The following is a 25,528-nucleotide window of genomic DNA, read 5'->3' as shown; positions in this document are numbered from 1 at the left end:
AGTTTCCTTTTTCCTTTTTTTTTTTAGTACTGGGAACTGAACCAGGGCCTTAGAACTGAGCTAGGTCCCATCTCTTATAATTTGGGGTAAGATTTGCCAAATCGCCGTTGTCTAGCCTGGGCTAGAATTTATGATTTTTTTATCTTACCAGAGAGCGTGATTACAGGCACCACGGCCGGTTTATTTATTTATTTATGTTGTGCGGTCATTTTTTTCCCTTAGTTTTAGATTTGAGTTTTCTAAGATGACCTTATGTTATAGCATCACCTATCGTTATTACATAAAAGTGCGTTTTTTTAAGTGTAGCGGGGCATAATCCCAGTACGCTGGATGGTTGAGGTAGGAGGATCTTTAATGCCAGTCAAGCCTGGCCAAGGGTTAGTGATGTCTGGCAGCGTGAAGGCCCAGGGTTCAAATTTCGACCCGAAGCTCAGGGTATCCTCAAACTCGACCACGCCCAGGTCGCGTTAACACGCCAAGATGGCGGCTTCCCCGCCCCGCGGCTCGAGCCGAGCGCTCCCGAAAGTGCCCGAGCACTCCCGAAACCCTGAGGAACCTCGGGAAGCCTAGAGGGCGGGAGCTGCCCCGCCCGGAGTTTGGGAGCTGCAGCGCCGGCGCGGGGGGGTAAAGGGGGGGAAGGGAGGCCGGATGTGAGTGGAGCGGCCATTTCCTGTTTCTCTGCAGTTTTCCCCAGCTTTGGGTGGTGGCCGCTACCCGGCTTCGGTTTCTAGTCCGCGGAGGGCGAGGCGGCGCGGACAGCAGTCCCAGCAACCCGCGTCCCGCCCGGCTGCCGCTTCCCGAGCCCGTCGCTTCCCGCCTCAGCGCCCGGCCGCCGCGGTGTAGCGAGCGGCCGAGATGCAGGCCATTAAGTGTGTGGTGGTGGGAGACGGGTGAGTACGGGGCCCGGGAGGCGCGCGGGCGGGTGGGACTCGGGTGGGCCCGGCGGGCGAGTGCAGCCTCGGGCTCGCGTAGGCCCGGAGCCCGGCCTCTTCGGGGGCGCAGGCTCCCACCCTCTGGGGCCGACACGGGCTGGTTCCGGCCCTCCGATGGGGGAGGGATCGGCTCGGCGTTCGCGGCCGGAGGGAAAAGTGAACTCCACCCTCCGCTTTCTTCCTGGGCCGGACGCCACCCGCCGCCCTGCGCTGGCTGGCACGTCCTGGAAGCAGATTTCGGGGATTTTCGCCTTTTGATAAAGGGGCCCTTCTTGATTTCTGCATTAAACCTCTCGGGTACCCCACGCTAAGAGCGGTAGCGGGTCGGGGCAACCAGTCGATCCTATTAGATGCATGTTTGGAGCGAGACACTTCGGTGACCCGAAACTTAAATTTGATGGTCAGGCTAGTTCGATTTGTACTTCGTTGCTCTAGCGTCACCTCACCCCTTCCGTATTACAGAAATTGAACCCAGAACCTTCGCACTGAAGCATATCCCTAGTTGTTTTTTTTTTTTTTTTTTAACGAGACAATTTCGCTGAGTTACTAAGTTGTACAGTTTAGGGTTGAATTTATGATCCTCCTTCCTCAGCCTGTTAGGGTACTGGGATTTCAGATTTTCGCCATCAAACCGGCAAGTTTGAGGGGATCTGCAAATTATTCTGTATGCATGGAGAAGCTTTTTGAGATGCTGCGAGGATCCCAGTGTGATGTAAACGTGGTGTGATTATTTAAAAACAAAAAACAAAACTAAAAGTGGCGTTCGCTTAACGTGTTAGGTATGGATGTAGACCTGGTTTCTTGTGACTCAATGCTTTTCTTTCTGTCCTGTCCGTGGTGGTTACAGGCCCTTGAGGAAGACAAGACTCGTTTTATTCCGTTTTTTTTTTTCTCCCATAGAAACAAGAATCTCAGTGTAATCTGAGCAAAATTAATCGTCTCAGCATTGCTTGTGTAAATTAGTGTTAATAGGGAAGCTGGTAGATGTACTGCCAGTTTCAGCAAACTCAGTGCAACTGGTACATTTTTGAGTAGAGTCGAAGAGTTCTGGCATCCTTATTAATTTTTGGTTAATCTTCAAACTTTGTACTGATTCTGGTTTTGTGTTGCCAACTGCAAATAGATAAGATATATTTAGATAATTGTAAGTGAAACATTTGCAATTTTGTATAGTCAGGTGGGGTGATGCCTACTTGTAATCACACATTACTCTGGGAGGCTGAAGCGGGAGGATTACACTTTTGAATACAGTCAAAATTACAACGTCCTGGTCCGGGCGTGGTGGCGGCCGGTAATCCCAGCACATTGGAGGCTGAGGCAGGAGGATTCGTTGCTAGCTCAAGACCAGCCTAGGCTACAAAGTGAGCTCAAGGCCTGCCTGAACTGCATAGAGACCCTGTCTCAAAAACAAACAAAAAAATTAAAATGCCCTGGTTTCTATTTCTATTACCACAAAAAGAATAAAAAGGGTGAAAAAAGTTTCTGTAACAAATTTAAATACAAGATATGAACAGACTACTGATTTTTGTAAAAGGCTCATCTGTGGGATTTGTCTCATGTGAAATATTAATGTTTGTGATTCTGTGTAACTAAAAACTAAATATATGTTACTACTTTAACCTTTTAAAAGCAGAATTTGTCACTCAGTAAATCATTATTTGATTTGATAGTGAATTATTTGATTTGGTAGTAATTTGGTTTAAATAAAATAAAGTTTTGATCTTTTTGTGTAATAAATTAGCTAAACACTAATTTAAAAACATTTAAATTTAGTTACCTGAATCTCAACTAAAAGTTTGCAGAATCAGTAATACTTGGAATGGGAAATATTATGTACTCTCATTTTTTTTTTTTTTTTTTTTTTTTGGTCTTTTTTCGTTTTTATCGGTACCAGGGATCGAACTCACGACTGCCTGCTTGCAAGGCAGGCGCTTATGCCGCTGAGCTAAATCCCCAGCTCCTGTACTCTCATTTTTATAAGTTAAATTGGTAATTCACTATCCAACCACAGTATGTTACTTGAAAATTTCTAAGACTACCATGCACAAGCACAGCAGATACGTTTAGTTTTTTTAAAACTAACAGGTCATGGTTCTCAATTGTTTGAGTTAGGCCCCCACCATTTCTTTGCAGGGCTGAGGATGAATTCCAGAGCCTCACACAGGCTAGACAAGTGCTTTACCGCTGAAGTCGGCATTGGTCTTTTATTGACTTCTTTTTTGTATTGACTTTTTCATCTAGTCAAACACTTGAATACCTGTACGGCTCCTGAGTCCTTTCACATTCCCTCTGCAGCACTTACTTAAGGGGTAACCCTGGCCATCTAGCTCATTCCCCAAGAGAAGTGCCACAGGGGAAGTTAATCAAGATTAAACAAGATGCTGGCTGTTAAGAGCCTCACAAGTGGCTGGCCCCTTGCTGAATGCTTAGGAAGTGCCTTTGCTTTCTTATTATTTTTATTTTTTGCATTGCTGGGATCAAACCCAGTCTCACTCATTTTAGGCAGGTTCACTGTCACCATTTCTAACTACTGTGAGGCTCAGTGAGGGAGTACTAGACATAAGAAACACAGTGTTGGCCTTGAGTTTTTAGTCTGGCTTTAGTACTGTATTTAACATTGATGTTGATTTGGACTAAGTGTTAAGTGAAATACACCTATACAAAGAATTTATACTATATTACTTAAATGGATGATACGTAGCAAACATTGTACTGGAAAGTCTATGTCCATAATTTTTATACCAAAAATATTTTATTGCTTTTGTCCAGTAAGCTGTATTCCCGAAGCTGTAGTTGGAAGATTTTTTATTCAGAAATTGTTATAAAACTTAAATATGGGCCGAAATTTTATGGGGTTAAACATTGATAGTCTTTCCTGAACAGAGAACCTATAACTTTTCAGGAGAGCTCTTCTTAAAGATAGTTGCTTTACTTAAGTAGCACAGCATCTTGCATTCAAATATTTATAAATTTTTTTTTTAATATTGGTTCTGAGAATGGTGTATTGTGTTACACCACCCTAGAAAACAGATCCCCCCCCCCCTTTTTCTTGGATCTGGAGACTGAAACCAGGGCCTTCAACACTGAGCTATATTCCCAGGCCTTTAAAAAAAATATTTTGAGCCAGGGTCTTGCTGATTCACTGAGTTGTCCAATTTGGGCTCAAATTTTCAATCTTCTTGCCTAAGCTTCCCTGAGAAGGCTGCCAACAATGCTTTTTAATAGTGGTGTTTTAGCTTTTATTGACCAGAAAGCTGAGAACAAACAATCTGAAGTCCTCCCTGTATTTCCTGATGTCCACGTTGGGACAGTGACCACTGACCACTACAATTTCTGACTTAGATTTCTATATGAGCTATATCCCCCAGCCCCACCTCATACCCTCTTTTGAGACAGGATTGTACTAAGTCAATTAGTTGTCCAGGCTGGATTTGAACCTTTTCTTTTTTTTTTTTGGTAATGGAGATCAAAGTCAGCACCTCGCACTTGCCACGCAGGCACTCACACTGCTAAGCTAAAGGATTTGAACGTTTTGCTCTTCTTTCCTCAGTCTCCAGTGTGCAGGGGTTATAGGTGTGTGCCACCATGCCTACTTGTGTTTATTTCTGGCACGTTATAGAGCATTTGAATTCTGAGCTGGCTTCCAAATTTCATGTATAACTGATCTTTGTTGGTGAAATTATACACTGTTCTTTTAAACTGAAGTAGGTAGAACTTCGTACTTGCTTAACGTGTACAAAGTCCTTCTTTGGATCTCTAGCACCAACCATAAAGAAGTAAAATTTAAGTGATAATAGCAGTAAAAGTTTGAGATTGAGTTATATGGAGAAGTATTAGGACATTAGGATGCCAGTTTTAGAAACTGTTAGTCCACCCTTTACAAAGTTATTTTACATCTTGTAGTCATATGTCTTAGTACTTCCTACTTTTTCCCCTGTGCATTGCCGGAGAGCTCTGTCTTCTAATTGTAATTTTCCTAGGAAGAAAATGTTTTATCAGAAATTTTGCTGCTAGCTCAGTTACTGCCTGCCATCAAAAGGAGTTATTTTCTACCAACTTTTTTTTTTTTTTTTGGTAGTACTGGGGATAGGACCCAGGGACTTCACACTGAGCTATTTCCGCAACCCTTGTTACATTTTTTATTTTGAGCCAGGGTCTTTCTCAGTTGCCCAGGCTGTGCTTAAACTTGTAATCCTCTTGTCTTGGCCTCTTAGAGTACTGGGATGACATGTGCACCACTGTGACTGGCTCCACCAACATCTTCTCATGCAACATTTCAAATATGGAGAAGTTGAAAGAATCGTGTTAGTTCCTGTGGATCCACCACCTAAACTCCATAATCAACATTCAGTTCTGTGTGGTTTATCCCATGACTTCCATTATCAAAGACCTTAATAGAGGAGTTGATGTTGAAAGAGAACAGGGACCACCCTGCAGTTAGACAGTATTTTCCTGTGTTAAGGATTAGACACAAGACCTTTGTATCGCGCTATCCTCCCAGCCTTTTTTCCCCCCTCTCCTTGTTATGAGACCTTGTGTCTTAAGTCTCTTAAACTGCCTTCACAGGGCAGTTTGAACTTGTGATTCTCTTTCCTCAGCTACTCAAGAGTGCTGGGATCACAGGTGTGAGCTACCACATCTGGCTAAATTATTTTTCAACTAACTTCAGCTGAGTCATACCCACTCCACCAGAGTTGGACTTAATGATTATAGAAGGGTGGTCTAGAATAAGGCCTGCTTCAGACTTCAGCTGTTACATGTAGGATCTTCATCCTTAAGTGTTCTAGAACTTTTAAAGTTTTGAAGCCTGCAGTGATAATGGCTAGCTTTCTGTACGTTGGTTGTAGAACCTCAGAATTTGATTTTTTTTGTGTGTGGTATTGAATTATTCTTAACATAGTATTTTCAAAATCCTAGGCATGTACTTGTGGAAATGCTACTATTATGCATTACCCATTTAAAGTCTTTCATTTATTCAATGAGTATATATTTGGTAGTTTATAATTCATATTTCTAGTACATTTGTTTAACTTGTGCTTAAATCTGTGTACTTTGAAACTTACAGTTATTATTGGGACAGTCTGGTTTTTCTGTCCTAAAAGCAATCTAAAAGTAAGGAAAAACTTCTCAATGGCCAAATGAAAAACATAGTAGGCATAAGTTACTGACTTTCATCTTGGTTATAGATAGAGCAAGGGAAACAGTGAAAAAACAAACTATAATGTCATACATAGGGAAAAGTCCAGAACTGAAGTGAGCATTCTTCCAGTAGATCATTTCATTTTCTAATGTTAATAACATCTTTCAAAGATTAAAAAGAGATTGACCTAACCCCAACGCTTCAGTCCCCTCCTTTCCTGTACCAAGGATTGAACTCAGGGCCTTCCTAGGTTCTTAAATACCTGAACCTCCCCCCATAGTAACTTCTAGAAGTTCTGTAGCAGCATCAGTCAGGATTGTGATCAAATACAGCTTTTACTCTTCATGTTACTTTGCCCAGTATAAATGTTGACTTTGGCCTCTAGAATTGATTCATGCTGTGTGTTTAATAAAAGATGAATAAATGAAGTAACAGGAAATAACCATCTATTTTTGTGGTTGATTTTTAAAAATCAAGTAAAGGCAAAGCATATGCTGATTTTTATTTTCTATTTTTTATTTTTTTGGTATTAGGGATCAAACTCATGACTGCACGTTTGCCAAGCAGGCACTTATGCTGCTGAGCTAACACCCCCCCTACCATGTGCTGATTTTTCACAGTCAGAATTCTATAATTTAGTCATGTTCTTAGAACATAGAACTGTACCAAATAATGACTGATGATTTCTCAGCCATTATCTTACTATGTCAGTACCTTGAATTTCTCCACAGTTAAACCTTAGAGAAGATGATGCCTTATTGAAGGTAAATTTCAAGAAAGGAAATTTTAAAGCATTCTAAAATGACAGTTGATCTAATCTATAGTAGTGACTTTCTCACATAGGATTGAATCTTAAAAGAAGTGCTGAAAGTGTTTTATCTTAACCAAAACATTTTTAGTGGCTTATCTATTTTATTAAAAGTGTCAAGGATGGGGCTAGGGATTTAGCTCAGCCACACAGGTGCCTACCTGACAAGTGCAAGGTTCTGAGTTTGATCCCCAGTACCAAAAAAAAATAAAAGTAGCAAGAATTGTTAATATTTTCTATACAACATTTATTTTGTTTTGTTTTGTGTTTGTCTTTTTGAGACAGGTTTCACTATGTAGATCAGGCTGGCCTTGAACTCACTTTGTAACGCAGGCTGGTCTCGAACTTGCAGCAATCTTCCTGCCTCAGCCTTCTGAGTGCTGGGATTACAGGTGTGTGCCACAACAACTGGCCCACCTCTCATTTTGACAAAGGATTCACTTGTCATGGTATTAGACCCCACTCACTTCCTCAGCTACCATGTCCAACTCAGCGTGATTGTGCTGCCTCATGTCAGAGGACCTCATGGAACTGTCCACTTATCTTCACTTTCTAGCCCGTCTGCTGCACCCAGCTACTACCCAGGGGTGGAGTAGGATGGGTTGTGGAACACAGCAGCCGCTTCCTTATTCCCCTCACCTCCAGTCCCAACTTCCTCAGTCCTTTTCCATAGTGCACTGAGAGGCTTCTAAAATCTAATGCTTTCTTGGTAACCTGAAACCACCTGTGCCTTCTGTTTCCGCAAGAAATGACAGCCTCTTTGAATTTTCCTCTGGCACTTCCCCATCTTTGTTCTGCCATTATATGGGGCTTCTTTCAGCTTTGGGCATCTTTTTATGCTGTTGCTTTTTTTTTTCCTGCCATCTTGTTCCTCATAGTCTTAATGTACATTACAGCCTCCTCTAACCACCCCCAGAACTAGGTTAGCTCTTTGGCTATATATTCCCAGAGCATCTTTTTATAACACACTCATACCTGTACTTTTGTGTAATGATTGCATTCATTTTTATTTAATAACAGCATACACTGCAGGAAGTCTTGGATTATGTTAACATTTAATACACTTCCTGGCAAAACACATACTTAATCTAAATTGAAATTGAATTAAAGCTCACAATAGTTTGATGAAGTATTGGTAGTTTTGCATCTGTTTTGTGCACAAGGAACCTGAGGCACTTGAAGAAGTGAGACCTCATTTAAAAATGCCAGCTAATAAGTGGTAGAGTCGCCTCTATGTCAGATCCCAGCTTCTGACTCCACATTTTAGGCCCTTTCTCTTACAGGCTCATTTTGACATTCTAATCCTTTTACTGAATGTGTATATCTGATGAGTCATTTCTTTTTAGAACGACTTAAGAGTTAGAGCTTACCTCCTGATGATGTAATGCTTCACTGTGAGGTCTGGGGTGGGGAGTTCCAAGTTTATTAAACACTCAGTAATGTTGAGAGTAAAACAAGTATTAGCAAGACTGAATGGGCCTGTAATCTGCCTTTGTTGGAGCATTTTCTTTTTAAGCTGTAATATGAGGGAAAATAGAAAAGTATTTACCTTTTTTATGGTGAAAACTTGATTTATAGTAATTGAGATCCAACAAAATTTTAATACTTTTGAGTGTGCTGGCACACCTACGATCCTAGTACTCAGGAGGCTGAGGCAGGAGGATCACTATGAGTTTGAGGCCAGCCTGGGCTATGCAGTGAGTTCAGGGACAGCCTGAACTACATAGTAATACTTTGTCTCAAAAAACCTTAATACCATTGTATTTTCTTTCTTTTTTTTTTTTTTTTTTTTTGTCTTTTTTTCGTTTTTATCAGTACCAGGGATCAAACTCACGACTGCCTGCTTGCAAGGCAGGTGCTTATGCCGCTGAGCTAAATCTCCAGCCCCCCATTGTATTTTCTTGACCTTGGCAAGCCAACAGTTAAATAGCAGGGAACTGGACTCATTTTGGACAGCATTTAGTGAAATGAGTCTTTGGAATGCCAGGGACTTAGAAGCCCCTCTGGTCTACCTGTGAATGTTGACCTATAAAAACAAAAAAAATTTTTTTGGTCAGCCTCCTGAATACTAGGATCACAGGTGTGTGCCATCAGGCCTGGCTAAAAACATTTTTTTTCAGTTTAATTGGTGGGGGGTTGCCCAGTGATCCTAATTTATTTCACTTATGAGTATGGTATTAAGTTGCATCAATTTATCTGTAAAAGTCCAGTTTATCCTTCTTTGTGGCTGAGTAGTACTCCATTGCATTAAAAAAAACCCACATCTTTTTATCTATTACTGTCAATGGGCATTTAGGTTGTTTCCAAGATCTAGCTATTACTAATTAGTCTGCTATAAACATAGTGTACTATATTACTGTGGTATGATGTTTTTAATTCTTTTGGGAAGATATCCAGAAGGGGAATAACTGGGTTGAATGGGACATCTAGTCCCAGTTTTTTGAGGAATCTCCACACTGATTTCCATGGTGGTTGTACCAGTGTGCGTTCTCACCAACAGTGGAGAAGGGTTCTTTTTTCCTCACAACCCCTCCAGCATTCATTATTGCTTGATTTCTTAATAATAGCATTCTTTCCGGGGCAAGGCGGAATCTCAGTATTTTAATTTGCATCTCTCAGGTGACCAGCGATGTTGAAAATTTTTTTCACATATTTATTTGCTGTTTGTATTTCTTCATCTGAGAAGTGTGTATTGGTTTGGGGAACTTTCATCCACCATCATGACTTGTGCCTTGGTGGCACACTGGTAATATTGAATAGTCTACTCCTTTGCAATTGTGCAGGCGTGGCTCCTGACTTGTGTATTTACTTCTACATCCTTTTTAAGTTTCTCTTTGCAACTGTTTGGTAAGTGAGCCATTAGGTAATGTGACTGGGGCATGTTGTTTTAGCTCCTGCTTTAAAAGCTTTTGTGGGGAAACACGGCAAATGCATAGATTAATTAATACAAGGCCAGGTATGTGTGGTACTTTATTAACTAAGCACAGTATTAAGAAAACAGTTATAACTTGATTGTCAAAGATAAGGCTTTAAGAAGGTGAAAGAGTTTAAGCTATGCCACTTAGAAGCAGCAAAATAAGTTAGTATTATTTATAGAAGTAACAGAATGTATATGTATTGCAGAAGCAAGCTGTGTTCACATATTAGTGTTACTCAGAATACTGAGGACAGCACTTAAAATTCTTGGCCTTCTACAGATGTTCACAGAAGAGATATTTTAGATTTTAATCTTTTGAATCTTGTGTTTATTTAATAACTGTTGACTACTGGTGTTAATGACACATATCTTAATAGAATCAGACGGCTTCCAAACCTACCTTTGTTTTTTGTATCAGGAGTCAAATTCAAGACCTTGTACTTGCCAGGCAGGTGCTATGCCACTGAGCTATATCCCCGGCCCCAAACCTACCTTTCTGAAAAATTCTAGGTTGTTTTCTTTGGGTTTGGGATAAAAATATCTGTGTAGTGTTAAAGGTTTAAAAAATGGATCATTTAATGCTAAGAATGTGGTGTGTAAACTCTTGATTTTTCTAGAAATTATTTTAATAGAATAATAATAAAAGCTGGGATCACACTAATGTTGACTAAGCAGCTCTTTTTTTTTTCTTTTTCCTTTAGAGCTGTAGGTAAAACTTGCCTACTGATCAGTTACACAACCAATGCATTTCCCGGAGAATATATCCCTACTGTGTAAGTATGTTCTATTAAATTGGGAATTTTGTCTGTAATGTTTTTCTAGTTCCTTTGGCCATTTATTTTACTATAAAGACTTTTAATCTTTCAGTGATCTGATACTTATTTTCTTCTCATACACTGATTAGAATCTGACTGTAAGACATTTTGGACTTTAAAAAAACTTACTCAATTTACAGTTTTCTCAAGACAAACACAGCTTTCCTAATTGATTTTTAGACATTTGGAAACAAAGTTAAGCTGAATGAAGTTATGGGGGCTAGATTACATTGGTTAAAAAAAGAAGAATCATGCTGTGCATGGTGGCTATAGTCCTAGCACTTGGGAGGCTGAGGCAGGAGGATCACTGTGAGTTCCAGGCCAGCCTGGACTGCATAGTGACCAAAGGCCAGCCTGAATTAAAGAGCAAGACTGTAAATTAAACACACACACACACACACACACACACACACACACACACACACAGACAAAACAGTGCTGGATAAAAGGAGCCTGACCAAGTTTGATCACAGATAGTTCTTGTCACTGGAAGAATTTCATGGCTGGGGATTTAGCTCAGTGACCTAAGCACCTGCCTCACAAGCATGAGGTGGTGAGTTTGGTACAGAGGTATTAAAAAAAAAAAAAAAAATGTACAATGTAAGACCAGGTATACAAATTTCAAATAAATTTGGCTTTGGAACTGGAATACAAAGTATTCCATTATGGTTTTAATTAGGCTTTTCTGGCAAGTCAGCCATTGATTTCATGTCATCAAGTTACAGAGCTTTAGAACTGAATCGAGGGTGGGGATGGGAGAGGATGGAGTTGGACATAAGGCTGCTTATTCTCCATGGGATGCAGAATGGATGAGGAAGGAAAAGTGCTTTTCTGATGATAGGTTACGAGGGACCCCAAATAGACAAGCTTCATAGTGCAACGCCCTCTCCCGCAGTAAGCACACTCATGTTTATGTCCTTAGGCTCCTGTTAAGTGGGGATAGTGGGAGAGTAGTCCTATTTCAATCCCTCCCCTTCCCAAGAACAACACACCACTTGGGTGCTCTGTGTTATGTTGTGCACATTTTAAAAATGCAACTAGAAACTTTGTGTCATGGTTATTCTGAATTTGTGGGGGGCATTTTCCTTGTCTAGTTGTGTAGGTAGAGCTCCTTAACAATTATTAATTTTAAAGTGCAGTGATTGATTATACCAGTCCATGGGTCCTTCCCCCCTTCTTTTAGCATTATAGACAGTACTGTGTTTAGTCTCATTTCATATGTCTCTGTAGACGTCTGTCAAGTTATTAGAAGTGGAATTGTGCCACTTCAAAGGAAAATAGGACTTTAAATGTTGAAGATTAAGCATCCTTAATGGGAACATTTGAAATCTAAAATGCCCCCAAATCCAAAATTTACTGAATACTGACGTGATGCCACAGGGGAAATAAACTTTGCTTCAGGTACAAAATTATTAAAAATCCTATGTGAAACTACTTTCCAGATTGTACGTCTCAGGTGTACATGAAACAAATGAATTCTGTATTTAGACTTGGATCCCATCCCCAAATATAGATAGATACTTCAAAATCTAAAAACCCCAAAATTTTATTACTTATTTATTGAGACAGGGTCTTACCACGTAGTTCAAGCTGACTTTAAACTCCCTATTGTAGCCTAGGCTGGCCTCAAACTCTCAGTCATCCTTCTGCCTCAGCCTTCTGTATACTAGGAATACAGGCATGTGGCACTATGCCGGGCTAAAAACCCAGATTCTAAATGTTTCTGGTCCCCGTCATTTTAGATAGGGATACTCAGCATCTCTTCTCAAGTTGTTACCTACTTTTCTCGATGTGACTGTAAAATAGTTTATCATACTATTGGTCACATACTATGTGACTAATGAGGGTTGAAAGAAAGTTATTTTTCATTTGCATATCTGGGCCTTAGTGAAGTTAAAATGTAAATGTTTCCACTCTATATGTAGTTTAAGAATTGCCTGTTAAAATCTTTTGCTTATTTTCTAGTGAAACTTTTTCATACTGATTGAACATATTATAAATAAAAATATCAGTTCTGTCATTTGTCTCTGAACTTCATTATGGTGTTTTCTGCCATGTAAATGTTTAACATTTTATGTGAATAATGCCACCTTTTCCATTTCATAAAGTGTTCTATCATGCTTGTGAAAGCTATTTCTACTTTTGTGATGTGAGAAAACTGTGCTACTCTTTCTAGGATTTTTGTGACTCAGGTTTTTTTTTACCTTTAGTTCATTCATAATTCATTGTTGCTGTTTTGGTTTGTTGAGATAGAGTCTCTGTGTGGTTCAGGTTGACTTTGGACTTACTGTGTAGCTCAGCTTGGCCTTGAAGTCACACTGATTCTCCTGCCTCAGCCTCCTGAGTGCTGTGATTACAGCTGTGTGCCACTACACTGAGTTTAAGCATCTGATAATTTTTCTTTCTTTTTTTTTTTGGTTGGGGGAAAATATCACAGGACCATTTATTGAATGATCTTTCTCATAGAAGCAGAATTGCCACATTCCTGAAACCTTTTTATGAAAGCTAGTTGGGTAATTAAATTCTGTAAATCACATTGGCATCTTGTTAGACCTTTATTCTTGCATTATAGTGGAGCCATACAATTTTAGTATTAATTATGTTAAAAAAAATTTTATTGGTATTTTTCAAAAATGTTAAGAGCCGAGGATTTAGCTTTGGTGTAGGCGCCTGCCTGGCAAGCCACAAGATTGTGAGTTTAATCCCAGGTACCAAAAAAAAGTTATTGGTAAATTTTAGATACACATAAGGGTAACATTCATCATAGAGAATAATTTTAGTATTTTGAGTACATAAAGCCTTGTCTTTTTTTTTTTTTTTTTTTTTGTGTTTTTCCTTTTTTATAGGTACCGGGGATTGAACTCACGAGTGCCTGCTTGCAGGGCAGGCGCTTATGCCGCTGAGCTAAATCCCCAGCCCCAAGCCTTGTCTTTTATAAAGTTGATACATATGGTATTGCCTTGGTTTACATTGAAATACCTGTTTTTATATTTTAACTGTCTGTCTGTCTTTCTTTCTTTCTTTTTGGTGTCAGGAATTGAACTCAGGATCTTGTGCTTGCCAAGCAGGCTATGTGTCACTGAGCTATATCCCCAACAAAATACTGGTTTTTAAAATGTTCACCTTTTTATTAATTAACTGTTATTAATTAGCTATTAATAATAATTACTAGCTGTTAGCTATTAATTAACTATTATTAATTAGCAGCACTAATTTAAATCAGTCTTATTATCTTTTGGCATCCTATAGTAGGTTTTTCTGGGTACCCTTTTTCTATAGTTAACCGTATGTAGCAACTTGAAGCTAATTCAAACATTTATGTTCTGAGGTCTTTACTTTGAAAACATTTTGGATGAGTTGTAAATTTAGGTGTGTTTTGTGTTACCACTGCACTTTGGTTGCAGGCACAGATACACATTCTGGAAACACTTCTTGAAAATGAGTAAAATATGTACATGAAAAACTCAGCAGGTGAGATTTGAAAGATGGACTGATTCTGAGCTTTATTTTTCCCTAGGGAGAAAAAATTTTTGCTTTTTATTAAAAAGGCAGTATTTTTGTTTTTCTTTTGAGCTAGGGTCTGGCTTTATAGTCCAGTCTGTTCTTGAACTCACTGGGTAGCCTAGGCTGCCTTCATACTTATAATCCTTTTACCTCAGCCTCCAGAATGCTGGGATTATAGGTGTGTGCCATCATACCCAGCCTGTGTGACTTTTTTGTTGTTGGGTTTTTTTGCCAAGCACACACTAACGCTGCTGAGCTAAACCCCTGGCCTGGCTTTTTTTTTTTGAGGTGCTAGGGATTGAACATATCTCCAGTCCTGTTTTTATTATTTTTTCAGACAGGGGCTTACTAAATTGCCCAGACTGGCCTCTGATTTAAAATTAAAACTTTGCTGTGTCAGTAACCTGAGTTCCTAGGATTACAGTGTGTACTACTATGCCTGGGTTTTGTGTTTTGTTTTTAATTGGGATAGTTTTCTCACTTAAATTTCATAGGTTGTCCTTTGTTTCTCAAGCATTTTTTTTCCTCAGTATGTGTGGGGCTCCTTCCCCAGGACCTTCTTCCTGCCCCTTGCCCTCGAGGGTCCTCTTCCTCATGCTTCAGGGGCATTTTCTTTGTGGCAGCCTGAAGTCCTGCTTTGTTGGCACACCTCTGAGGTCCCCTGTCTGTGACTAACAGTTTTTATCCATCCTGCAGCTTTGACAACTATTCTGCCAATGTTATGGTAGATGGAAAACCAGTGAATCTGGGCTTATGGGATACAGCTGGACAAGAAGATTATGACAGATTACGTCCCCTCTCCTATCCGCAAACAGTAAGAATCACAACTGATTTTTTAATGTGTCTGTTAGAGTATATAATTCTTCAGTGTTTAATTAATACATATCACCTATGTACATATTTACTTATATTGCCATGATTTGGATAAATTGAGTAATACCAAGTAAAGTTAAATTAGCTCAGTAATAAATATCCCCCAGCCAAATTTTTAAAGATTGATTAATTGATAGATTGATTGTAGTACTAAGATGTGACCCCAGAGTTTTGCTTATGTAGGCAAGTGCTTTATCTACCGTTCTTAAAATTTTGAGCAGGGTCTCATCGGGCTTGAACTTGCTATCTGGCATCACCTTCCTGGTTAGGGTTATAGGCATGTGCCCCTAGGCCTGTCAGTTTTAGACTTTTATATACAGGTTTTTGCCTTCAAGCATCTTGTACATTTTATTACTTGCTGGCAGTATTGTCAAATACAAACTTATTTGAGCTGTAGATTTCTGCTAATTGACTTTTACCTGTATTTTAGTTAACAGTGCTAAATAAAGACCAAAAATAGAATGTAGGAGTTTTGAATTCGGTAGTTTCTTGCAAATATCTATGAAACAACTTACCTATGATTAAGGATTAAAAATCAACCTATAATCATCAAATGATTCAAATTCTTCAGCATCTTAGGAAAGTATTTTATATCCAAGGGCTGGGGAAGTGCTTGCCTCTGCAAACGCAAAGTCGTAAGTTTGATCCCTGGTACAAAAAAAAAAAAAATTTGTATCCAGTAGGCTTTGAATTTGAATAAGTCCAGATTTTTAAGTGCACTTACAAACACTGTGAGTTGCCGGGCATAGTGGCGCGTGCCTGTAACCCCAGCACTCAGGAGGCTAAGGCAGGAGGATCGCTATGGGTTCGAGGCCAATCTGTACAACATACATAGTAAAACCCTGTTTCAAAAAACCCACAGTAAATGGTAGAGTAGGTGTCTCCACCCCTGGATATATCTGGAAGAGTGTGGCATCACTTCTGAGAAATGAGAACCACTCCTCTGTGACTCAGGAGGTACCAGTCGACCGTAGGGTGAGGCCTTTCCTTCCAAGGGAGTTACTCCTAAGCAGTCAAAGGTGACTTGGCAAGAGTCTCACTCTGTTCTGAGGAGCCCTGATAAGAAATGTGGATTCTCCTCAGGGTGAATAAAAACTGTAGTATCTGAGGCTGAAAATCAAAATAGATTTGTCCTTACAGGGTTTGAGACTTAAATTATTTATTATGTCCTATCTTGGAATAGAGGTGGCAGTTTCCCTATTAAATACTTGAGCAGTAAAAGGAAGTAAGACATAATTCTTGCTCTCACATAGCTCAAAAAATAAATTAATTACTATATAATCCACTGCCTGGCAGCATGGGTGGTGGAAAGTGGGGTATTTAAGGAGCAGAGAGCACCCAGCTCACAGGCGCTGCCTTCTTGGACTGCTTAGAGGTGAGGAAACAGTTTTGGCAATTATGGGCAGGGCCCAGATGCTCAAATACTGGTGTAGAGGAGGGCTTATTTCATTGGACCACATTGTCTGAGACGAAGGACCAGGCCTGGGAATCTCTTGTTGACGAAGGGGAAGCTGCTAACCTTTGTGCTGAGTGGGATATGTGTCTGATTTTGGCTCTTGGAGCTGTAGTCCTATGCATGTGGCTCAGCCAAGGCTCCTCAAACTCACTCCTGCAGGGCCAGGTGGAAGATTTCCTTCTTAAAGAGTCTTGAGAACACTCTTGCTTCTTGTGGTCATTTTATGTTGACATCCTTTTATGTTGTGTAGTCTGGTGTAACTAAGTTAAATCTACTTAAACTACTAGTTTCTGCTTTGGTCTCTGAAAGATGTTGAGCCCAGGTAGTCATCATTTCAGTTGAAATTTCCTCCTTGTTTTTATTTTTCCATATTAAGTAATCCATGGGGCTTTTCTATGCTTCTAGTACGTTAGCTTCATATTCTCTGACCTGTTTTGTCAGTTCTTCAGTTGGCATGCTCAGCATCACCACACTTTATGTGGTGTCAGTTGGCCTGTTTGCCTGCGTGCCCTAGGATATAGTGGTATGAGTGGGCCAGGGATATACCTCAGCAGCACAACGCCTGCCTGCTAAACCAGAGGTTGTGAGTTCAATTTCTGGTACCAAAAAAAAGTGATATGAGTGGGACTAGAGGCTGTGTCAGTGTCACAGGCCTGTTTTTGACCCAGGCATGTGGCTTGTTTGCTGAGATGCTGGACCTCTATTGCATCAGCTGGGTATTTGCATTTTCTCTATGCTTTTCTTTGAGGAAGACTTTTAAATGCTGGGCTCCACTGCTGTGGTGTTAGGTAAAAAGAAAAACCACACTAGCTGGGCAGTTTTGATTCTCAGAGGCCTCAGCTTTTGTAAAGTTGGCTGTTATAAATGTGAGTCCTATATGGTTACAAGTTTAACACACCTTAGTTAAACTGAATGGGGTTTCTAGTAGTCTGTCTAAGGGGCCACACTTTTAGGAGCTGGGGGGTAAAGTCTGGGCCTGTGTTGCATGATTGAGGGGGAGACAGAGCTTCAAAAAGGAGGCATTTATCATACCACAGCAGTACGTATACACTTATGTTCACAGTGGCACCGTTTGTAATAGCTAAATCTTGCTAACAACCCACATGCCCATTAAGTGGTGAATGGCTAAAGGTGTTTTTTTTTTTAATACAATAGAGTACTACCCTGCCATAAAGAAGGATAAGCTTGAGACATTCTTGGATAAATGGATGAACCAGGACCATACTGTTAAGTGAAATAAATCAGACGTGTGTGAATATTGCAGCTTCTTAGGTGTGAGAAACTGAAAGGTATAAATAAGGGCCAAAATATGTAATAGATACTGGGAAGTGAGGAGCAGATGTTCAAATAAGAAGGGGAACAAGAGAGGGGAGAGCAGAAAAGGAAAGAAGGAACAAGAAAAAAAAGCAGGAAAAAGTGGAGACAAACCTTTTGTGAATAAGGGAAGGGAGGAAAGGAAATGGAAAAAAGGAAGATATATCATGTAGAGGAGCAAATTCTCTATCATGTGATTATTATGATACCTAAAATACACCAATAAAGTAAAAAGGGGAGAGAACAAAAAACTAAAACTTTGATTTAGAAGACGCTTGACGATTTAAGTAACTTTCTAAAATGCATCTTACATGAAATTCTAATTTTAGATACTAAATAGCAAGTCTACAATAAAATATGACTTGATAATATATTGGGGGAAGGCATTTTGCTCTGGCTGAATGCTATCAGTTACAGTAATTCATGATTGTATATTTTAATAAATCATCTTTAGGTGGAGAATAAAGTGATTGGTGAAGTAGTTCCTTCACCAATTGGGTGATTTTCTAGTTTGCACAGTGATCGACTTTAGACAGAGTTATGAATGTTATGAGTTAGGAGGTTATGAGTCTTTGTTTTTCAGTTATTTTTGGTGTCATCTCAACATGATGACTTCTACCGCGAGTGTTCTGGCGGACTTAGATACAGCAGGCTACCTTGCTTGATACAGTGAAGCTTACAACCCTTACAGGGCCAGGCTGCTTCCCATGTATCAGGGCTAATTTTCTTTTTCCTGAGCTGTTTTTTAAGAAAATCTTCACTGATGACACATGTCTGCCTTGTTTTAGTTCTGCCGTTTCTATGCCATGTGTATATATCCTAGACCTTTTTTCTGTGCATAAAAATGTTTGTATTTAAAACAAAAGAATACAATCTGGTGTGATGTGCATGCCTGTAATCCCAGTGCTTCGAAGGCTGAAGCAGGAGAATCAAGAATACATGGCCAGCCTGGGCTATGTGGCAAGTTCAGTGCCATTGTAGGCTACAAAGCAAGACTCTTTAAAAAAGGAAACTCCAATCCTAAAAGCAAAGTCAGGAGAAACTTTTCAAGAAAATAAAATGAAAAAACTGATACTTGCTTTTGGCTTAGTGAGATTTCAGCTGTCCAGATACTGTGCCAGTCTCACACTGCTGTGAGCTGGCCTATCTTGAGGGCTTGCACCTCCGGCGGTAGAGGAACCCAGATGGATAGTTTGACTCACGAGGGAGAAGGGAGTAATGCAGTCACTGAAGACTAGCACTCTCCTGAGAGGCGTCATAATGGACATGGGGCACAGACAGAAGTGTTCTAGTGATTTGAAAAAGTGGCTTTCAAGTGCACAGAAAGGTGAGCCAGTGACCAGTGGCACTGAGAGACGTGAGTCACCTGTGAGGAAGGACAGTGAGACTTTCAAAGAGAAAGGTGCTCTTGAGGCTGCTCACTGAACATGACAGGGACAAAGAAGAAAAAGAGACTCAGCCAAAGTTGTCTAGCATGGCTTTCCTGTGCTGCAGCAGCAGGAATACCCATTTGGAAGGAATCGGTGGTAGAAAGTACCAGAAGCATCAGATAGGTTTTCTAAAAGCTATATTTAGGTGAGGGGAAGAAGGAACAAGGGAGGAACAGGCAGATGGTGCGACATTCACATGGGTGGGAAGTGGAACTGCTTGGCTTCTGTTCTGCATCTTTTTTCCATCAAAAAACATGTTCTTAAAAATTGAAAAGAGCACAAGAAGTGCAGTTAGAGGATATTTTGGGACTTTTGTTTTTGTGACTGATTCTGGTGTCTGTGTCACAGTAAAAATTCAGTATCATATAAAGTCCAGAGGGGTAAATCTTCAAAAGATAGTCCACAGATTCAAATGGAATAATTACAGAAGTATTCTGTTTGAATTATAAATTAAGCTTGAGTGAAATGAAATTAAAACAGTGCTTCTGTATGCCTTTTTCTTAGAGTTCCAAGGTTCTGTGTTGGAAGAGTTAAGTCTGTTGAGGTTTATTGGAACAAAGAAATGAATTGAAAGCATTGTGATACATATTAGATGCACTGAGTGTGATGGCACATGCCTGTAATCCCAGCACTTGAGAGGCTGAGGCAGGAGGAGCCCCTGGAGTTTAAGTCCAACTGGGGCTACTTAGTGAGTTTCAAGGACAGCCTGACCCTTGTGTGTCAATCCACTGTCTCAAAAAACAAGACAAAACCCACCGGCTATGCCACTTCTGAAACTTGTCAGCAAGGGCAACCTTACTACTTCTTTAGAGGTTCCAGGAATTAAAGAAATTCATTTGAGCAATACCTATTCTGTACCAAGTCTGTAAATTCAGACCTCATTCTAAGAACAAGGGGACAGGGACACAGGTTCTGCTTGGGAGACTTGATGTTCACACAGTGTGGTCTGGCTCACAGCCAGGTGCCTTTCCTGTTTGCTGAGGCTTTGGAGGGGCTTGGGTCTGAGAACTTGCATCGAGCACTTGTTGCTAATGGATGCCAGTGACAGCACAGAGAAGGCCTTTATGCTGAGGGACTCTTCACGTTTCCAGCCTCGTGGGAATGTGACAGATCCTGCGATGTGCGCTGCTAGTAGAACTGCACTCTCCAGTGTTTCCCAACTTCCACACTGTTGCTGCATGTGGGACACACCCTCTTTGCCAGGTTCCTGGAGGGATTTGGTGGCATTTGGCATCAAAGATGTGGTCATCATGTGCTATAAATTCCTTAAGAAAGTTGAGACAAACTTCTGATGGAGTAAAAGGTTATATTGATTTTTTTTTTTTTTCTTTTCCTGAACTCAAACCAAGTTCTCATGCATTACTAGGTTGGAGACACGTATGGTAAGGATATAACCTCCAAGGGCAAAGACAAGCCGATTGCCGTATGTAAGACTTTCAATCGACTTCAGTCTCAAGCTTATCTGTTCTCTCATTGCACTTAGTTTTCCTAGGAATTCTGAGCCTCAAGTTCCTTGAGTGTTTTATATTTAATTCACTCAAGGTGGGGTTTGCTTGATGAAATAAGCTTTCATTGGAGCTGGATTGAAGCAGTGTGTGAACTGCTTGCTTCCCTCCTCCCGGATGAAGGAGGGCTTAGGGAAGGGCCCTCTCCAGCTGGGCGGAGATATAGCGGGAACAACCCACCTGGGGCTTGGGAGGGTGGCTGAGAGCTGAGCCAGGGCAGGACTAACCTTGATGCCAGGGCCTTCTTTTCTGCTGTGGTGTCCTATTTGGTGGGCTGTCTAAGCGGTGCTGGTGAGCTAACCTGACCATGCTTTGAGATGTTTGCAATCAACTTAAGAGGCCATGGTGATTCTGGGGCAAGCTTGTGCATGCGCCAGCATTTACACAATGTGACTTATAAAAAGCTGTTGTGGGATGTTTCTTTCCTTTTCAGGTACAAGATAACCAGCTGGATGGTTTCAAGTGCTAGCTTTGGAATTGTATACATTTCACAAAGTAGCATAATTGCCTTTTTCTAGGAATATGTTTTTTTGTTTTGTTTTGTTTTATCAGTACCAGGGATCGGACTCATGACCGCCTGCTTGCAAGGCAGGTGCTTAGAAGGCTAGTATTTTAGAAACTTGAGCTTTTTTTTTTCCTGGTCCTGGGGATCAAACTGATGACCTTGTGCTTGCCAGGCAGGTACTTACGCCACTGAGCTAAGTCCCCTGCCCTTGAGCTTTTTTTAAATAAAGGTAAACATTTTTGGATTTTACTTTTTGCACAATATCAAATGGGAAGAAAAACTCAAATATATTTATTCAGAAACACTGTCCAAGCACATATTCTATCCTGCTTTTCCTTTCTATCTGTAGTGACAGCTTCCCTGGGGGACCAGTTCTCCAGAGGCCCAGGTTGAGCTTGAGAAACTGTGATATATGAGGGTGATTGTCAGCAGGGAGGATGTCACCTCCACATTGAATGAAACACCCTTCTCCAGGGAAGGAAGGGCCCAGGCAGCAGATACTTCAACCCTCATTTGTGCCAGGGATTGTGACAGGCAGTTAATTGGAGGTAGTGATGATCTAAAAGTTTTTGTACTTTACATGCATACTTTTGTAATTTTTTTTTAAATATTGACTCTGCTTTTGGGAAACAGAAACCACATTTGTTGTAGTACGTTCTATTTTTTTGTCTGTGTATACAGATAATTAGAGGCCAAGTCAAGAGTTGGGGAGTGGTAGAAGAGGCCTCTCATAGGTCTGGCTTGGTACCTCCTTAGCCTCACACAGCTGCTGGCATATTTCTTCCTTTACTTCATCCCCCTTTCTCCCAGTCACTCGTTGCTTGACATGCTGGTTCTGGTTTTGGAGCTGTTTGACAGACTGCAGGGGTGAACAGGGAGCAGGTGTCTAACCTCAGCTGCTAGTACCAGTCAGTAGGCACATGTCCCTATTTTGAAAGCAAAGTGCAGTCATCATTTTAAGATTGTTTTCTAAATGTACCTATGTTTCCTTTTTTACAGGATGTGTTCTTAATTTGCTTTTCCCTTGTGAGTCCTGCATCATTTGAAAATGTCCGTGCAAAGGTAAGTTGAGGATTTTTTAAAATGGTTAAAAGGCTGAGAATGTAGCTCAGTGGTGTAGGCCCTGGACTTCAGCCCCAGCACTGCAAAAATCTAAAAGATTACACATGTCACTTTGAGAATATAGTATTTAAAAGTAAGTATTTACTGTTAATAATTTTCATTACTTAGATTAGTTCTTACATATTTGACTGATTTAACATCATCAGGTTTTAATCATACAGCTTTTAGAATGCAGGTTTCTTAAAGCTTTTAGGTATTACCAGAAGATAGGAGATCCTCAGTAAAATAGCAAAGCCTCTGACATAAAGGGCTGCTTTTGTTACAGCAGTCAGGAGTATTTTCAGTGGGGACAATGGTGACAGAGATGCAAGTTCTCATTAGTAGTTTTATATACTCTCATCTCTGAATAGATGATGATGATGATTATGATTTTGAGATGGCCCTAAGAATTGACTTGATTCCCCCAAAACAAAGTGCTTTCCTTTTAGGGTACTTTCCTTTCTCCCCTTCTCTCTCCTGTCCCCTTTTCTTCCATCAGTCCCTTGACAGGCAGTGGCTTTCTGTAGACCCTAAATGTGGGAGGTTCTGCCTAGAAATTCCTTGTGGCTCTTGAGGGATCATGGGGAAGGTTTGAAGTACATGGAGGGTCTGAGCAGTGGAGGCCGAGCTGGGTGCTTGGTGCAGTTGGGCATCTGTTGTAGGAATCTTGGTGAAGGTCATCTATAAAGGAGGAGAATAGTACAGCCTTTGTTCTTTCTTCATCTACAGTGGTATCCAGAAGTGCGACACCATTGTCCCAACACTCCCATTATCCTTGTGGGAACAAAACTTGATCTTAGGGATGATAAAGACACGATCGAGAAACTGAAGGAGAAGAAGCTGACTCCCATCACCTATCCACAGGGTTTGGCCATGGCCAAGGAGATCGGTATGAAATCCTGCCTTTCTTGTGTCTGCTTTTATTTTGTTGGCAGATGAGAATCTGGTTTGGGAAAGCAGATTGGTTCTCCAGTTCTCAGGGTCTGGTCTGGTTTACTTTGGGGGAAGCTGCTAAGCAAGGCCATCCTGGCCTTGAGGGTACTGTGGGGCAGTATAGGCAGGGGTGGGAGCTGGCCCTGCCATGTGGTCATGTTCCTTTACAGGTGCTGTAAAATATCTGGAGTGCTCGGCTCTCACTCAACGAGGCCTCAAGACAGTGTTTGATGAAGCTATCCGAGCAGTTCTCTGCCCACCTCCTGTCAAGAAGAGGAAGAGAAAATGCCTGCTGTTGTAAATGTCCAAGTCCTTAGTTCTTGATCCTGTCCCTTGGAACCTTTGTATGCTTTGCTCAAAAAACGGTGGAGCCTTCGTACTCAATGCCAAGTTTTTGTTACAGATTAATTTTTCCATAAGACCATTTTGAACCAATCAGTAATTTTAAGGTTTTGTTTTAAATGTAAAAGTTCAAATTCACATCATATTAAAATTTAGCCCCAAAATGACAAGCCTTCTTAAAGCCTTATTTTTCAAAAGCCCCTATCCTTGCTCAGATTAAAAGTTGCCAAAATACCTTCTGAACTAAGTTGTGGTGTTGTGCTAAGAACACTAAGCACTAAACTGTTGAAAGACCTTTGTAAGAAGACTGCAGCTTCTGAAATCAGGAGGTGTGCACACTATCCAAGTAGCTTTCAGATCGAGTGAAGCAGAACAGCCTCCTTAATGACATGCTGCTGTGTAACGCGTCAGTAACTTCTCAGCCCATGTTCATTCTGTACCTTTGTACTGTATGTCATAATGGAATGGGTATAACAGCTCACTCTTTGGGTCAGTCTTTTTGATTTCATAGTGAGGGTTTTTAAATCATTTACTAGCTTTTACTGAGACTTCGAACAGGACTCATTCTCTTGTTTGCTCTAATCAAGTATTCTGTCTTTAGTTGTGGGTGTGCTGGGTGGAGTGTGTGAGACATAACGAGATCAAAGGATGACAGTATTTTGACAAAATATGAAGTAGAGATTAATTTACACTACATTGTACATGAAATAACAATAAAAAGTGTCACGGGTAAAGATTTTTAAGGTTAATTTCTGTCAAATGCAGTAGATGATGAAGAAAGGTTGGTATTAATCAGTGTCTTTTGTTAAGCTTTTTCCTACCCTTGGCCCTCCCTCCCAAAATTGGGCATTTAATTCATCTTTGAACTGGTCATTCCCATAGTTGCTAATAGTAAGTGCTTTTCTAATAGAACCCCTTCTTAATGAGCAATATGCCTATTTGTACTATAAAATCTTTCGGTAATGCATTAGAAGTTTTTTTGTAGGTTAGAAGTGCATTCTTATTTTCACGTTACTTTATTCAAAGCTAATTAAGTGCTTTCTTTAGTCTCCTAGTAACTAGGTGTAAAAATCATGTGTTGCAGCTTTACAGTTTTTAAAATATTTTAGATATTCTTAAAAACTATGAACCTTCTTAACATCACTGTCTTGCCAGATTACCAACACTGTCACGTGACTAATACTGACTTTGACCCTGTTTACCTCACCCACACGGACACAGGCTTCCTGTCGTGGCTTTGCCTAACAATCTCCTTTGGGTCTGTGAGGTTCTGTAAACTGTGCTAGTGCTAATGATGTTCTGTACAACTTAACTCACTGGCGAGGACACAATGTCAGACCTTTCAACCACTAAAACAAAATTTTTTTAATTGACAGTTGCAGAATTGTGGAGTGTTTTTACATTGATCTTTTGCTAATGCAATTAGCAGTATGTTTTGCATGTAAGACTTAATAAATCCTTGAATCATATGACTGGTAATATTTGAATTTTTGAAAACTCAGTGAACAAGCTCTTGGTGTTTGTTTGTTTCACTTTAAAATCCAGGGTTGCTGGACATGTGCATTCCACGTTGGAGGGATGGAGGGAGTGCCACAGCGGGGGTGGCAGGTGGGGTTTGTTGAATTGTCTCAAGAGGCTGCGAGACTCAAGTTGGGGCAGGCAGGCTTCTGCGTGTGCCCATGTCTTGGGCTACAGCTGAAGACTGAAGATATCATCGCTGAGAAGCAGACATAGCTTACATAGCCTGCAGTGGCTGGGTGGACCACATGAACTTACCTTTTTTAGAGCCTGAACTTAGACCACAAGGTTAGACTCAGTGTTCATGGTGCCCCTTCTATTTTTTTAGTTGTTTTTTTGTTTGTTTGAAACCAGAGGTAAAGAGCTTAAAACTGTTCATTACAGAAGCAGCAGTTACCTCTTTGTACCCTTGCCAGAAGCAACATCTGCAGTGTA

At 40.5% G+C, this 25,528-nt stretch overlaps 1 protein-coding gene across 2 annotated transcripts; it reads left to right on the top strand.

Annotated features, from left to right (window-relative positions):
- Positions 1–634: 634 nt before the first annotated feature.
- On the top strand, positions 635–25,044 carry Rac1 (Rac family small GTPase 1). Of its 2 annotated transcripts, XM_005003712.4 has the most exons (7): positions 635–890; positions 10,499–10,570; positions 14,813–14,930; positions 20,556–20,612; positions 22,199–22,261; positions 23,030–23,189; positions 23,404–25,044. In XM_005003712.4, exons 1-7 carry the CDS (start codon positions 856–858, stop codon positions 23,532–23,534), a joined length of 636 nt encoding a protein of 211 aa, XP_005003769.1. In that variant the 5' UTR covers positions 635–855; the 3' UTR covers positions 23,535–25,044. The 2 variants fall into 2 exon arrangements, with proteins under 2 accessions (XP_005003769.1, XP_003470082.1); XM_003470034.5 differs by lacking the exon at positions 20,556–20,612 and having other exon boundaries at positions 642–890.
- The last annotated feature ends 484 nt before the right edge of the window (positions 25,045–25,528 follow it).

This window comes from Cavia porcellus, unplaced genomic scaffold, assembly GCF_034190915.1.
Source record: "Cavia porcellus strain 051 isolate PalLab524CR breed Dunkin Hartley unplaced genomic scaffold, mCavPor4.1 scaffold_23, whole genome shotgun sequence".
NCBI classification, from domain to species: Eukaryota; Metazoa; Chordata; class Mammalia; order Rodentia; family Caviidae; genus Cavia; species Cavia porcellus.
This window is presented reverse-complemented; position numbering and strand designations above follow the sequence as displayed.